This window comes from Thalassophryne amazonica, chromosome 6 (genome assembly GCF_902500255.1).
Source record: "Thalassophryne amazonica chromosome 6, fThaAma1.1, whole genome shotgun sequence".
NCBI classification, from domain to species: Eukaryota; Metazoa; Chordata; class Actinopteri; order Batrachoidiformes; family Batrachoididae; genus Thalassophryne; species Thalassophryne amazonica.
In genome coordinates this window covers 99,321,577-99,335,826 of record NC_047108.1, presented here as the reverse complement: position 1 = coordinate 99,335,826, position 14,250 = coordinate 99,321,577, and the positions used below count along the sequence as shown (strand labels likewise).

The 14,250-nt window shown below is 40.7% G+C and overlaps 1 protein-coding gene across 3 annotated transcripts in view; it reads left to right on the top strand.

The window, feature by feature from the left end:
- lemd1 (LEM domain containing 1) overlaps positions 1-11,426 on the top strand; it is a 29,089-nt gene extending 17,663 nt beyond the window's left edge. For all 3 annotated transcript variants that reach the window (XM_034172926.1, XM_034172923.1, XM_034172924.1), the window contains 2 exons: positions 2,027-2,091; positions 10,788-11,426. In XM_034172926.1, the coding sequence (XP_034028817.1) occupies positions 2,027-2,091; positions 10,788-11,025 (303 nt within the window). In that variant the 3' untranslated portion in view covers positions 11,026-11,426. The remainder of the gene's footprint in view (positions 1-2,026; positions 2,092-10,787) is intronic.
- Positions 11,427-14,250: the final 2,824 nt, after the last annotated feature.

The window sequence follows — 14,250 nt, the reverse complement described above, 5'->3', positions numbered from 1 at the left end:
ACAACAATAATGTCCCTTTAAAAAGTTTGTATGAAAGATTGTTTGGGTAGTTTCTATGGAGATAAACAGTAACATCAGAGCACATGTATATAGCACCAAATCACAAACAGTTGCCCCAAGGCGCTTTATATTGTAAGGCAATGGTGTGGTGGAAATTACATTTACAAGGCCAATAGTGCCCATAGTTAAAGAATCACCCTACTACTGGCATATGCAAAATTGTCAAATTTTCCAAAATGATTGGCAACATCACATGTGCCAGTCACTTCAATAAACAACCAACACTTGATGCACACTTAAAATTCTGTTTTTGTGGGTGGCGTGCAGTGCACGGTGGCATCTTGTAGCACACAGCCAACAATTGTTCACTTGACTGAGCAAGTTCATATTCTACAAGAACATCTGTAACTGGTGGTTAATGTGCAGCTGTTGGTATGCCATTATGACTATACCACACACCCAAACTTGACAAAATATTTTGCTACATTTACGTGTGTAACATCACTCGGACATCAAATTTACTTGTAATAATTAATTTAATTTATATAGCATTGAATCGCAGCATAAGTCACCCAAAGGTGCTTCATGTGGATAAGGCCTAACCTCACCCCCCCATATAACAGTAGTAAGGGGGAAAAACCTGCTCTGGTGTGGGTTTTTTTTTTTTTTTGAGGAAGAAACCTCAAGCAGACCAGACACAGAGGGGTGATCCACTGCGTAGGCTGTTCTGTGTATTTGCTATAAAGTGACAAAGTGAAGTCGTACCGTATGCACACATTTGCCTATAATTATAAAATGAGTGTATTAAACCCAACATGACTAGCTCTATGAACATCAAGTCTGGGAGCATGTGGTGATGCTGTGCTTTGCTACATCCACAAGACCACAGAGCCACCTCGGGTCCTGGATGGCAACCACCAAGGCAGACAGCCGGTCCCTTCCCACATTTCTAAAATGATCTATTTGCCACATGAGGGTGCCCCCTTGGCTTTCCCCAGCTACTGGGGTTCTCAACACTCCAGGACGTGTGGTAGATCATGCGCACAGAAACTGAGCACATGGCCAAAATGTCATAGCTGACGCTCCATCATAATGCAAGTGATTCTCCTCATCTTAGTCTGCCTTGATAACCATGTGTTTGATACAGTGTCATTTCAGCAGTACCCAAGGATCTTCAGAGGAGACCGAATATCAAAGGCATCTAGTCATCAGCTTAGTGTCACTAGTTGGTGTCAGTCTCTCAACATACAGCAAGACAAACAGCACCAGGACACTGACTAATAAATAATATGGAAGACTTGAAGCTTTGTTCACCTGCTAAGATAGCTGCTTTGTCAAACATCTGTCCTGTGACCATAACTCATGCTAATTTGGTTGTCATTACAGTGGACATGACTAATGAAAATCATACTTGCCCTCAGTTTTTTGCTTATGTAGCTAGATGGATGCATATTTAGACTAAATTACTTTTTCAACTCCTACCCCCCCCCCCACTATGTCGTCAAGTTTCACAATGATTAAATTCAAAGCATACATGAAAACTAAAACAACCTGGTTAACAACCAAATGGAACTACTACCCAAGAATTTGCAAACCAACAAAAGGTTTCTTGATGTTTCAGTAGGAAGTCATTAAAATCCTAAAAATGTAATGTGCTACTACTAATTAGGTTGTCAAGCAGCAAAGTTTGCCACCCTAATTAGCAGCCTCAAATTTGACAATCTGTGACTGATGCGTATCAGGATGGAATAGACTGATTTGTCACTGTACATGTGGTAATACCTGGTTGATTTCAAGCCCTATTTAAAAAAATATATATATATTTCCATGCTGCCAATTCCCTCAGTTGACCTTTTGTATTTGGTCAAGTGTAATTCAGGGGTATGCCCCATAACTCACATTCTGCTTGTACAGCATTGACATGACATGTAATATTTGATTTTATGTCAGGTCTTGGATCGTTACAAACCTGTTGTCTCATTATGCCTCAGCTGATTACTGAAATGAGTCAATCTTTCTCTCACAGGCACCCGTGAATGATGCTTTAAGGGACATGTTCCCAGATTTCCAGACCACGCCTACAGGGATCTAGTAAGCACAGTACACACAGCACTTCTTAGAGCTACATTGTGTAGGATTTACCGTCATCTAGTGGTGAGGTTGCAGATTGCATTATCCTGTTACTGATCATGATTGGTTCCTTGTTTTGTTTTGTGTTTTTTACAATGGGGATTCATGCTCCCTTGCCTCCCGTTTATGATAAACTAGAATATATTTTTATAAAAATAACTTGCACTAACAACCAGTAGACTGTAAGTGATCACTGATTACTTTTTTCTTCAGTCTTCTGGCCAGACTGCAAAAAGAAAGTGTACCTTTTTGATCTATGGTATAAAGATGGTGGTCCCCTCCCATTTAGATATAAAGGGCTTACTTTATGAAAAAATTGTTACACATAATTGTATACTAATGAACAGGGATGAGGTGCAGCACTTGACTGTGTGGCGCAAAGACGAGACCAATCCAACATTTCAGTGAAAATTCAGTGGAGTCTTTCATGCCCTAATATCTATCTGTGGTACAAATTTGAGAATCTGTGAAGTAGTCTTGACATAATCCTTCAAAACCTATATAAAGTGAAATCTTGGGTTCTTCCATTGCTTGATATCTATTTATGGTGAAAATTGTCAAAATCCATCCAGTAGTTTTTGACATAATCCTGCTAACAGACATACATGTGGAGATGATTTTATTACTTGTTTGATGTAATAACCTGGCACTCAAGACCAAGGAGATCATTATGGACTTCAGGCAAGCCCAAAGTAAAACACACACCCCATTCACATCAGTGGAGATGTAGTGGAGCTGGTGAGGTCCACATCACAGAAAATCTGTTTTGGTCCCTGAACTCCTCCACCCTGGCCAAAAATGGCGCATCAGCACCTACGCTCTGTATATACTCTCAGGAAAGCCCATCATTGTACAAGGAGCCTGACTTCTACTGTTGCATCCTTACTATTTCTGTGTGGTACTGCACTACTGCCAACCACAAAGTATTACAAAGGGATGTGAAATCTGGCTAATTGCTCCCAACTTCCTCCATCCATGACACTTGCCGTAAAATGCTGCATGAACAAAACCAGATCCATTGTTCAATCAATCAATTTTATTTATATAGCGCCAAATCACAACAGTTGCCCCAAGGTGCTTTATATTGTAAGGCAAGGCCATACAATAATTACGGAAAAACCCCAACGGTCAAAACGACCCCCTGTGAGCAAGCACTTGGCGACAGTGGGAAGGAAAAACTCTTAACAGGAAGAAACCTCCAGCAGAACCAGGCTCAGGGAGGGGCAGTCTTCTGCTGGGACTGGTTGGGGCTGAGGGAGAGAACCAGGAAAAAGACATGCTGTGGAGGGGAGCAGAGATCAATCACTAATGATTAAATGCAGAGTGGTGCATACAGAGCAAAAAGAGAAAGAAACACTCAGTGCATCATGGGAACCCCCCCAGCAGTCTAAGTCAATAGCAGCATAACTAAGGGATGGTTCAGGGTCACCTGATCCAGCCCTAACTATAAGCTTTAGCAAAAAGGAAAGTTTTAAGCCTAATCTTAAAAGTAGAGAGGGTGTCTGTCTCCCTGATCTGAATTGGGAGCTGGTTCCACAGGAGAGGAGCCTGAAAGCTGAAGGCTCTGCCTCCCATTCTACTCTTACAAACCCTAGGAACTACAAGTAAGCCTGCAGTCTGAGAGCGAAGCGCTCTATTGAGGTGATATGGTACTATGAGGTCCCTAAGATAAGATGGGACCTGATTATTCAAAACCTTAGAAGAATTTTAAATTCTATTCTAGAATTAACAGGAAGCCAATGAAGAGAGGCCAATATGGGTGAGATATGCTCTCTCCTTCTAGTCCCCGTTAGTACTCTAGCTGCAGCATTTTGAATTAACTGAAGGCTTTTCAGGGAACTTTTAGGACAACCTGATAATTACAATAGTCCAGCCTAGAGAAAATAAATGCATGAATAAGTTTTTCAGCATCACTCTGAGACAAGACCTTTCTAATTTTAGAGATATTGCGTAAATGCAAAAAAGCAGTCCTACATATTTGTTTAATATGCGCATTTAATGACATATCCTGATCAAAAATGACTCCAAGATTTCTCTCAGTATTACTAGAGGTCAGGGTAATGCCATCCAGAGTAAGGATCTGGTTAGACACCATGTTTCTAAGATTTGTGGGGCCAAGTACAATAACTTCAGTTTTATCTGAGTTTAAAAGCAGGAAATTAGAGGTCATCCATGTCTTTATGTCTGTAAGACAATCCTGCAGTTTAGCTAATTGGTGTGTGTCCTCTGGCTTCATGGATAGATAAAGCTGGGTATCTGCGTAACAATGAAAATTTAAGCAATGCCGTCTAATACTGCCTAAGGGAAGCATGTATAAAGTGAATAAAATTGGTCCTAGCACAGAACCTTGTGGAACTCCATAATTAACCTTAGTCTGTGAAGAAGATTCCTCATTTACATGAACAAATTGTAATCTATTAGATAAATATGATTCAAACCAGCGCAGTGCCTTTAATACCTATGGCATGCTCTAATCTCTGTAATAAAATTTTATGGTCAACAGTATCAAAAGCAGCACTGAGGTCTAACAGAACAAGCACAGAGATGAGTCCACTGTCTGAGGCCATAAGATAATTTGTAGCCTTCACTAATGCTGTTTCTGTACTAGGATGAATACTGAAACTCTTCAAATAGACCATTCCTCTGCAGATGATCAGTTAGCTGTTTTACAACTACCCTTTCAAGAATTTTTGAGAGAAAAGGAAGGTTGGAGATTGGCCTATAATTAGCTAAGATAGCTGGGTCAAGTGATGGCTTTTTAAGCAATGGTTTAATTACTGCCACCTTAAAAGCCTGTGGTAAATAGCCAACTAAGACAGATTGATCATATTTAAGATCGAAGCATTAATTAATGGTAGGGCTTCCTTGAGCAGCCTGGTAGGAATGGGGTCTAATAGACATGTTGTTGGTTTGGAGGAAGTAACTAATGAAAATAACTGACAGAACAATCAGAGAGAGAGAGTCTAACCAAATACCGGCATCACTGAAAGCAGCCAAAGAGAACGATATGTCTTTGGGATGGTTGAGTTAAAATTTTATTAGCAAAGAAAGTCATGAAGTCATTACTAGCTAAAGGAAATACTCGGCTCAATAGAGCTCTGATTCTGTCAGCCTGGCTACAGTCCTGAAAAGAAACCTGGGGTTCTTATTTTCTTCAATTAGTGATGAGTAGTAAGATGTCCTAGCTTTACTGAGGGCTTTTTTATAGAGCAACAGACTCTTTTTCCAAGCTAAGTGAAGATCTTCTAAATTAGCAAGACGCCATTTCCTCTCCAACTTACGGGTTATCTGCTTTAAGCTGCGAGTTTGTTATACCACGGAGTCAGGCACTTCTGATTTAAAACTCTTTCAGAGGAGCTACAGCATCCAAAGTTGTCTTCAATGAGGATGTAAAACTATTGACGAGATACTCTATCTCACAGAGTTTAGGTAGCTACTCTGCACTGTGTTGGTATATGGCATTAGAGAACATAAAGAAGGAATCATATCCTTAAACCTAGTTACAGCACTTTCTGAAAGACTGAATGGGTTTGGCGGTGTACCAGGGGCTTCTGTTTAGAACTACGCTTCCTCCTCACAGTCACCCAGTCGGCCTGCTTTCCCGGTGTCATGGTCTGAGTTTGCGCCGGTCTCATTTTACCACGCGCATGCGCAAATCGTTTTTTTTTTTTTTTTTTTTTTTTCGCGGTCAACTTCCGGGAGGTCTAGAATTACCATTTCTTGCGGCGATCTTCAACCGAGCAGACGTATTTTGAAACACACACTTTTGATTCAGAAAATTTGAAGTGGGACTATATTTGTGATTTTTACCATTTCTTGCGGCGATCTTCAATATGGAGGAGGAATCACTTGTTTCTGAGCCTCAAAATGAATGTCAGGAAACCCACACCCCAAAGAAGAGCGAAACCAGCGATTTTCAACATGCAGGAAAAAAATGTCCCAACTGATAGTCTTCCTACAGACTGGGAAGTACTCCAGTGATACAGACAAAAAGGACCATCACAACATCAGGAACCAGTCCAAGAAGCATGTTTGGGATGAAGACAGTAAGTACATATCTTTTTGTAGTCTAAGCTGGTAAATTCAGACTTGCAGGCTGGAAATTTCAGAATAGCTAGGTAACTAGTAACCAGAATTACAATGGTTAAATCAATAAGCATCAATATAAAGTGACAGGGTTTACTTGTGGTTCCAATTTAAAAAAAAATGTTAATATATTTGCCTGGCAAATTTGGACCAGGGTCAGTAACACACAAGTCTCAATATACCAAGATGGTAAAATCAGACTGGTGGTAAGTTCAGACTGTGGCTGCTACAGTCTCATTTTACCTGGTAAATTCAGACTGGTGGTAATCTCAGACCATGACACCGGCTGCTCGGGATCTGCCAGAGGGAAACTAACGGCGGCTAAGCTACCTTGGTCCGCACCGACTACAGGGGCCTGGCTAGCTGTAGAATTTTCCACGGTGCGGAGCCGAGTCTCCAGTTCGCCCAGCCTGGCCTCCAAAGCTACGAATAAGCTACACTTATTACAAGTACCATTACTGCTAAAGGAGGCCAAGGAATAACTAAACATTTCACACCCAGAGCAGAACAGTGCAGGAGAGACAGGAGAAGCCGCCATGCTAAACCGGCTAAGAGCTAGTAGCTGCGCTAAGCTAGTGGATTCCTAAAAACACACAGTGAATAATGTATAAATAATTTGGAGGTGATTCAGCAGAGGGAGTGCTTTAGTTAAGGCACGTGAAGATTACACTGTGAAACACATCGTTCTCTAGTTAACTAGATCAATCTAACTGCGCAGATTAAACAGCTAACAGATACAGCAAAACACCGCTGTGCTCCGGAACAGGAAGTGATACAATACCGCACTTAGAGCCAACCACAAGTAGAGGCAAGCTTGCGCGCAACCACATCAAGCAAGAATTCCTCCTCAATCTCAATTGTTAATGATGTCACTCGCCTTAACCATGATCCCTTCACCCTCCTTCCATTTGGCAGGAGACACAGGTACCTGTGCATCTGCACAAACAGGCTCAGGAACAGCTTCTTCCCAGAGGGTGTTACGCTGCTGAACAAAACTCCACCTTCTGTCTAGCACATGCACTTTACTGGGCACCGTTTACCACACTTTCATTGCACTGTCGCAATATATGTACATCTCTCCCTGCACACGTTGAACCAGTTGACACAAATCATGTGCAACATATATTTTTTTTTTTTGTCCACTTATTACCTCACTGTAGTTGTCTGTACTCATGTATGCCTGTTCATACACTACCGTATATATATTTGTATGTCACTGTACACTGAAAAAAGTGAAACAGTGCACTTCATTCAAAGTACTTATTTACATTGGTCTAATGGAAAATTGTGGTTTCCAGTTTAAATCTGTTGGAATCACTTTACAAAATGATAAATATACATTGTGAGAAACTAAAAAAATTAGCTGTAACAAATTACATCAATTTTTTTAAGTTGATCCAAAGTAGCATTTTTTTCAGTGTAGTCCTCTGTGCATCACTGTACAAACCAGTGGCAGCTGCTGATCTTTCAAAGAGGGAAAGCTCAATTTTACATCATAAAATTTCAGTGTAATTATATGTAAATGCTGGCCTCCATACCTACTCAAGAAAATGGTTTGTGACCCTATCGTAGCAAGTAGGTGATTTTTTTTTTTTCCTTCCCCCCAGGGACTTGACCAGTGTCCTCTCAATAGCCAGTAGAGCTAGGCTGCTTAGTAAGCCTTTTTAAACAGAAGCTCCTTTCTACACCTACAGGTGTAGCTCCAGTTGTTGCTACTAACGATAAGTTTGTACAGGAGGCATTGCACTGTCCAACTCTTTTAGAAAAACTAATATCACACAGGTTTACCCTGCAAGTCCTGATTTGAATACAGGACTTGAAGTTCAGACCTCAATCTCCATGAATCAAAGTATGGGCCATAACTTTTCAGGATGCTGGAATACCCCCTCTGGAAGCACTTCTCTCATGCCATCAAACTTCCCTGGATTGACTACTTCTACGATTTTTCCAAATTTGAAAAATGCTGAGGAATCTGCTCCATGAGATCATAAAGGATATCCATGTAACGATTTCTGTAGCACTCCTGGGGATCCTGGAATGGGGGGAGATGGTACTTTCTCATGGGCTCATCTTGTGGGTCGGATGCAAGACCTGCTGCTTTGGCATAAGAAGATTGGAAAGCCCCCCCCGACCTCTTCTCTTTGACAACAGCAAGATGAGACTTGGTTCTTTCCTTGCAGTAGACAACATCCATGGCCCTCAACTGGATGATATCAAAGACCACATCGGTCTCTGAGAAGGTTTGTTTATATGTGTACAACATGAACACAAACTCAAAATCCTCCAGTTTCTTTACAAAACCTTTGACACAATCCAATGCCCCATCATCCTGTCTTGTCTGCAGGAAGTCATCATAGCTGTTTGTCACAGTGCCCACTATCTGTGACGTGAAATTCCATAGAGTAGAAGTGTTTCTGGGCAACCTTCAACAGCCTGCAGACTCAAACAAAAGATGTTCTCTTTCTGGATTTGGAGAAAAATGTGACAAACCCAGAGAGGGATGCAAAAAAATATTCTGCACTCAGACAAGCATTTAGCCCCCCGTGACGGCACCAGATTATGGCAATGCACAAACATTGCACTGGGACAATTGCCTTCACTTTGGCCTGCAGACGATTGAGGGCTGAAGCCAGACAGCAGCCCCATCATATGTCTGTGCCACATGTTTATCCCTAAAATTGTAGCCTTGCATGTTTTTATTTAATACTTTAAAAACAAACTGAGCATCTTGTCCCCTCAAAGATCAAGAAAACCAGTAAAGTGCTCCTGAATTTTACCTGTGCTATCAACATAGTGAACACTGACAAAGTTGTGCATGGCAAGCAATATCGGTTCTTTCATCCACCTGCCATCCAAAAAAGGGAGCAGCCAGAATTTTTATCTCTGATCTAATCAGAAACAGTGGCTGCAAGAGCAGAGATGGTCATTTTGGACAGAATGAGACATACCGGGAAACACAGCTGATGATTGGAATTGTGTGGCCAGGACAGTTGTATTTAGATCGTGTTTCTGTGAAATCTCTGTAATTTCCCTTCTTGGATGATTTGCTACTCTCATCATGCCCCCTAAATGATAGCTCCTGTCGGCCAAGCAAGGAATTCACATCATTAAGGCACTTTAGGAAGGCCCTGTTTTGTTTGACTGTAATCATGTTTTGCCACTTGAATGTGAGCACCTTCATTAATTGCATGTTGAACCATGATCCTGCACAGCTAACTTAACCTTGCACATGCACTCATGTTCATGGCTTTTATACACCTTGGCATAGTTAAACAGATTCCCAAAACCCAATTTTGACCAGACATCCCTGAGATGATTTAATCAAAAGTCAGAGCCAACAGTACATTTTCTTTGTCACAGTACTTCCATTCAGCCAGCTAACTTTGTCATAGCAGGAGAGCTGAAAAGACTTGCTCACTTTTTGTACCAAATCAATCTTTGGTGGTGTTCTGTCCTGCTGTTTAATTCTGTTTCTCCTCGCATGGAAGACTAGCAAATGGCTTGGTCAAAAAGCCAATGTAGACAATATTAGCATTGTCTGCTTTTGTATGTGCATCTTGCTGACTGGGTTAGGTCAGTGTGAACTAACCAACAGTATGAATGATTGAACTAACAAAACATTAAACGCAAACGAGGAACTGTTGAACTGAAACAAGAAAACACGTTTTATTTACAGTGTAAGAAACAATAGAAATGGGCATGTTTATCCCTAAAATTGTAGCCTTGCATGTTTTTATTTAATACTTTAAAACAAACTGAGCATCTCATCCCCTCAAAGATCTTGCTAACTAGTCCAGATAAACATAGAAATGGGGTAAATTGCCAAGAAATGAGCTGCAGTTTCTTTTGACTTCACTTGCAAAATCTGCGATGGGCTCCCAATGATTGACTGACTGTGTGTATCTCAAAATAGCTGTCAATCAACACGGGGTTCAGCCTTTCGACTGATCCTCCAGTCATCACGAGGAAGCAGAGGCCAGCCCACAGCTCCATTCACCCCCAGAGACATTTGAGTGTCTGTGGACAGGACAAAATTGTGCCATTTATCCAATGACTGAGATTGGAGGCAATGAAAAAAAACTTTTCCACGCCGTCCCAATGAAGTGAACAGCTGTTCAGCTTCTGTGATCAGATGCATTGACCATAGACGGTATAAGAAAATGATTTCTTGAAATCCATGGCATTGATGCTATGGGAATGTATGAAGTTAAAATGGTCTATTTGTGATAAGTAGCTGATTCTGAACAAATGTTCTAATGCATTTGAACTGTACATATTTGACCATTTTAGGGGAAGGTGAGCTTCCCTTGTTTAATGCTCTTTTTTTTTTGGGACACAATGACAAAGTTGAAAAGGGAAAAAATTGGTTATAAATGTTGTATGAATTTCTGGTAATAGTCTTGTAAATCTTACACACTGTAGCTTTAAAAACTCATGCTTTAGATTAATATAAGTGGTGGAGATTGTCTTTAGCAGTAGATGCTGGTAACCTGTTGTGATAAAGACAGACTCAATGAAAAGGTTATTCCACAGGAAACCTCTGAATGGCATATCAACATGTTTTATTTCAGCGCCACACGCCGGAAACCAATTAAGGGTGCAGCAGGGAGACCGGTCCAGTACCTGTACCCAGAAACCCCTATCAGTCCCAAGACTCCCGTCAGTCCCTTGACCCTGGAGAGACGAGAGCTGGAGTGCCACCTTGTTCCTGTCCAGATACAGTTTTTTGTCTTCCTTGGTGTGGTGTGCCTCTTGTACCTCATTTATCTATATATGGAGGATGATGCACATAATGTGTTTGAGCACTAATCGAGCATCAGGTTCTGACGAGGGGTTTTAGCTTCAGCCTAAGACATGGGATGGAAAAAATTTCTCTGGAGAAGGCCAACTCTGTTTTTACGGGATTTAATTTTCTGGGTCTTGGGAGGTTTACTAGTCCAGAAAAGTCATAACCCTTATCAGTCAGGAAATTACTGTTTAAAATTCTTACTGCCACATTTTGTTGATGTTGCCTCATGAGTGTCGCATTCTAACATGCTCTTGTCAAACCAAAGATGATGTAAAAAGTCTCAAGTGGTAGCAAGAGTTGAAATGCTGAAAGTAATTCTATATGTTTTAAGTCTGTGATATTACTTCAATGTCTGTTATGCTTGTTTTATTGTATCTGTATATTTAAACATGTCTTCAATAAAAGATTTTGCTACAACATTTTAACAGCTATCACATTGGAGAATAAGTGTGTGTGTGTGTGTGATTAAACCTAGTTTTCAGGCCCATGTTTTTGTTTTTTAAGTTGTAAAAGTAAAGTTGAATCAAATGATTTGCAGGCTGTTGGCACGTTAAGGATTATAGAGCGGCTCAAACTTTTTTTTTTCTTCTCTTAAATGGTATGCTAGATGAACAGATCAAGTTGTACAGTAAAATCTCATTACAGGATAGGCAACTCCCTTCAGGACTTTCACCCCCCGGGACACTGTAGATGATTGACTGCTACACAGGCAGTGTCTAACATCTATATGGGATTACATTTGTGTGTGTGCATCCAGCGGGGAATTCTTTATCATGCAAAATCACTGTAAACCAAAAACAACTTTGATTTCAAACCTGGAACTGCTTCGGAGAGAAATTGAAGACTCAAGAAATTTCATAATTCCTCTGAACAAGTATGCGTTTTCAGTGTTTGTCAGCTGATTTTTAAATTTGCTTGTTATAGAAATGTGCTGGAATTCCACCAGGCTCCACCGCATATATGCTCCGTTCAGAACCCTGACATAAAAGTACTTCTGGAAAGTGTTCATGAGATTACTTTGACTACAGGTTACAATGTCATTTGACTCCTGTCAACTTGTCCATCACCATTGCAAAAAACGGTGTCAGTCTATTCTTCATGTAATCCCACCTCGCCCTTGAATGCATGTCAGTACTACACATCTCACTGCTGTCACACTATCCCTGCATCTATCCTGCACAGACATCACATACTTCTCTACTACTCATTTCCTCGTACATATACCGTAACTCTTCTCTTAGCACCCTGTTATAAGCTTTCTCTAAATCCACAAACCCAGTGTAACTCCTTATCTTCTCTGGCAAGGTCACAGGTCATCCTCTTTTGTCAACTGAGCTTCCTCTACCATTTCCCGTAACCTTATGCTGTGGTTGAGCAACTTTATGCCTCTGTCATTACTGCACATCACTCTTCTTAAAAATCAGAACCAGTACACCTCACCACTTCCCGAGATTTTACTAAACAATCTGCTGTACTAAACGCATCCATGCCTTAACATTTCGTCTGGATTAAATGCCTGTCCACTCTTCATAAGTGTCCTCGCTTCACCCTTGCAATCTGTTCTATTTCCTGACTCTGTCCACATAACCAATTCTCATCACTTCCTTTCCTTCATCAACTCGGAATACTCCTCGCACCTCCTGAACATACTCTCCTCACAGTGCATCTGGAAAGTATTCAGTGCTTCACATTTTCAACATTTTATGTTATAGCCTTATTCCAAACGGGATGAAACACATTTTTTCCTCAAAATTCTACACACAATACCCCATAATGACAGATTTTTATTTTTGCAACTTTATTTTAAAAAGTACATAAGTATTCACAGCCTTTGCCACGAAGCTCAAAATTGAGCTCAGATGCATTATGTTGCACTGATCATCCTTGAGACATTTCTACAGAGTAAGACTAAGAGTAGGTTCTTCACAAGGAGGAAAACTAGAAAATATAAAACTGATGCTGTATTGTAGGAGTTTGGATAGAGTGTCAGTTTTAAGTTCTTGGGAGTTTTTATTCAAGACTTACATGGAGGGATCATATAATCAAAGTGATTGATAAATGCAAAAAAAAAGGTGAACATAATGAGGTGTCTTGCTGGAACAGAGTGGGGAGCAGATATGGCATCCTTAAAGCAAGTGTATTTGATAAGATCAAGAATGGAACATGGTCACTTGGTGTATGGCTCTGCCTTCAAGACAGTTTTATCTTGGTTGGATCTAGTTCAGGCTTAAGGTCTCAGGATATGTACAGGAGCGGTGTGTTTGTGTGCTTTGCAGGTTGAAACAGGAGAAATGCCACATAGCTTGCATCAAAAGCAACTTCAGGGTAATTTTTGGATAAACCTGATGGGTCAGAACAACAATCACCCAGTTAAAGTAGTGATTCTGCCCAGCTTTGAGAGAGAAGTGGCAAAATTGTCAAGCATGGTCAGGAGAGGTAATAGCAAAGGAACAAACATTGCATGACAAAGTCTTCTGTACACAAGTTTTGTGGCCTCCTGTTCCTTTGTGGCAGCTAGAGATACCCAAGGTTGATCTCGCACTACTTGAATTTAAGGCAGAGAATAATCACGGAGTCCTGGTCAATGCATTTCATGAGCGTGTAACAGAGTGGTACCAAGAACATGTTTTACTTTTTGCTGATGAGTTGAAGTATCCAGAAACAGGTGCTACTAGAACAGCTTTTGTAGCCCAAGGATGGACTAATAATCAGGTTTCCTGGATGTATTCACAGTGAAGTTATTTGCTATTCTAACACCAATCCAGTGGACGTCACAGATTTATCATCGTAAAATGTTGGTGTGCAGTGACTCTGCGTCAGCTATCAATAGTATTGAGACAGGTTCATCCAGGAGTCGGCAAAACCTCATTTACGACATTCTTTTGGCGATTAGGGATGTGGGAAGGAAAGGGGTGGAGATAACACTGATGTGGGTTCCAGTGCATATATGTATCCCAACAAATGAAAAGGTGGATGGGTTGGCCAAAAAGCTGTAACAAATGAAAACATAGATATCAGTATCAATCCTGCCAAAGCAGAAGGCAAATGTATTGTATGGAGGGAAATTAACTTTCAATGGTAAAAATACTAGGAGACTAAGGGTAGGCATTTATTTTCAATAGGTAGTAGAGCGACAGATTCAGCTAATAGTTGTAGAAGAAAAGAAGGAAAGTCACTATTGCTACAGCTACACTGAGAATTGGTCATACTTTCTTGAACAGTACTCTCTTTCTCCTTAGAAAGCT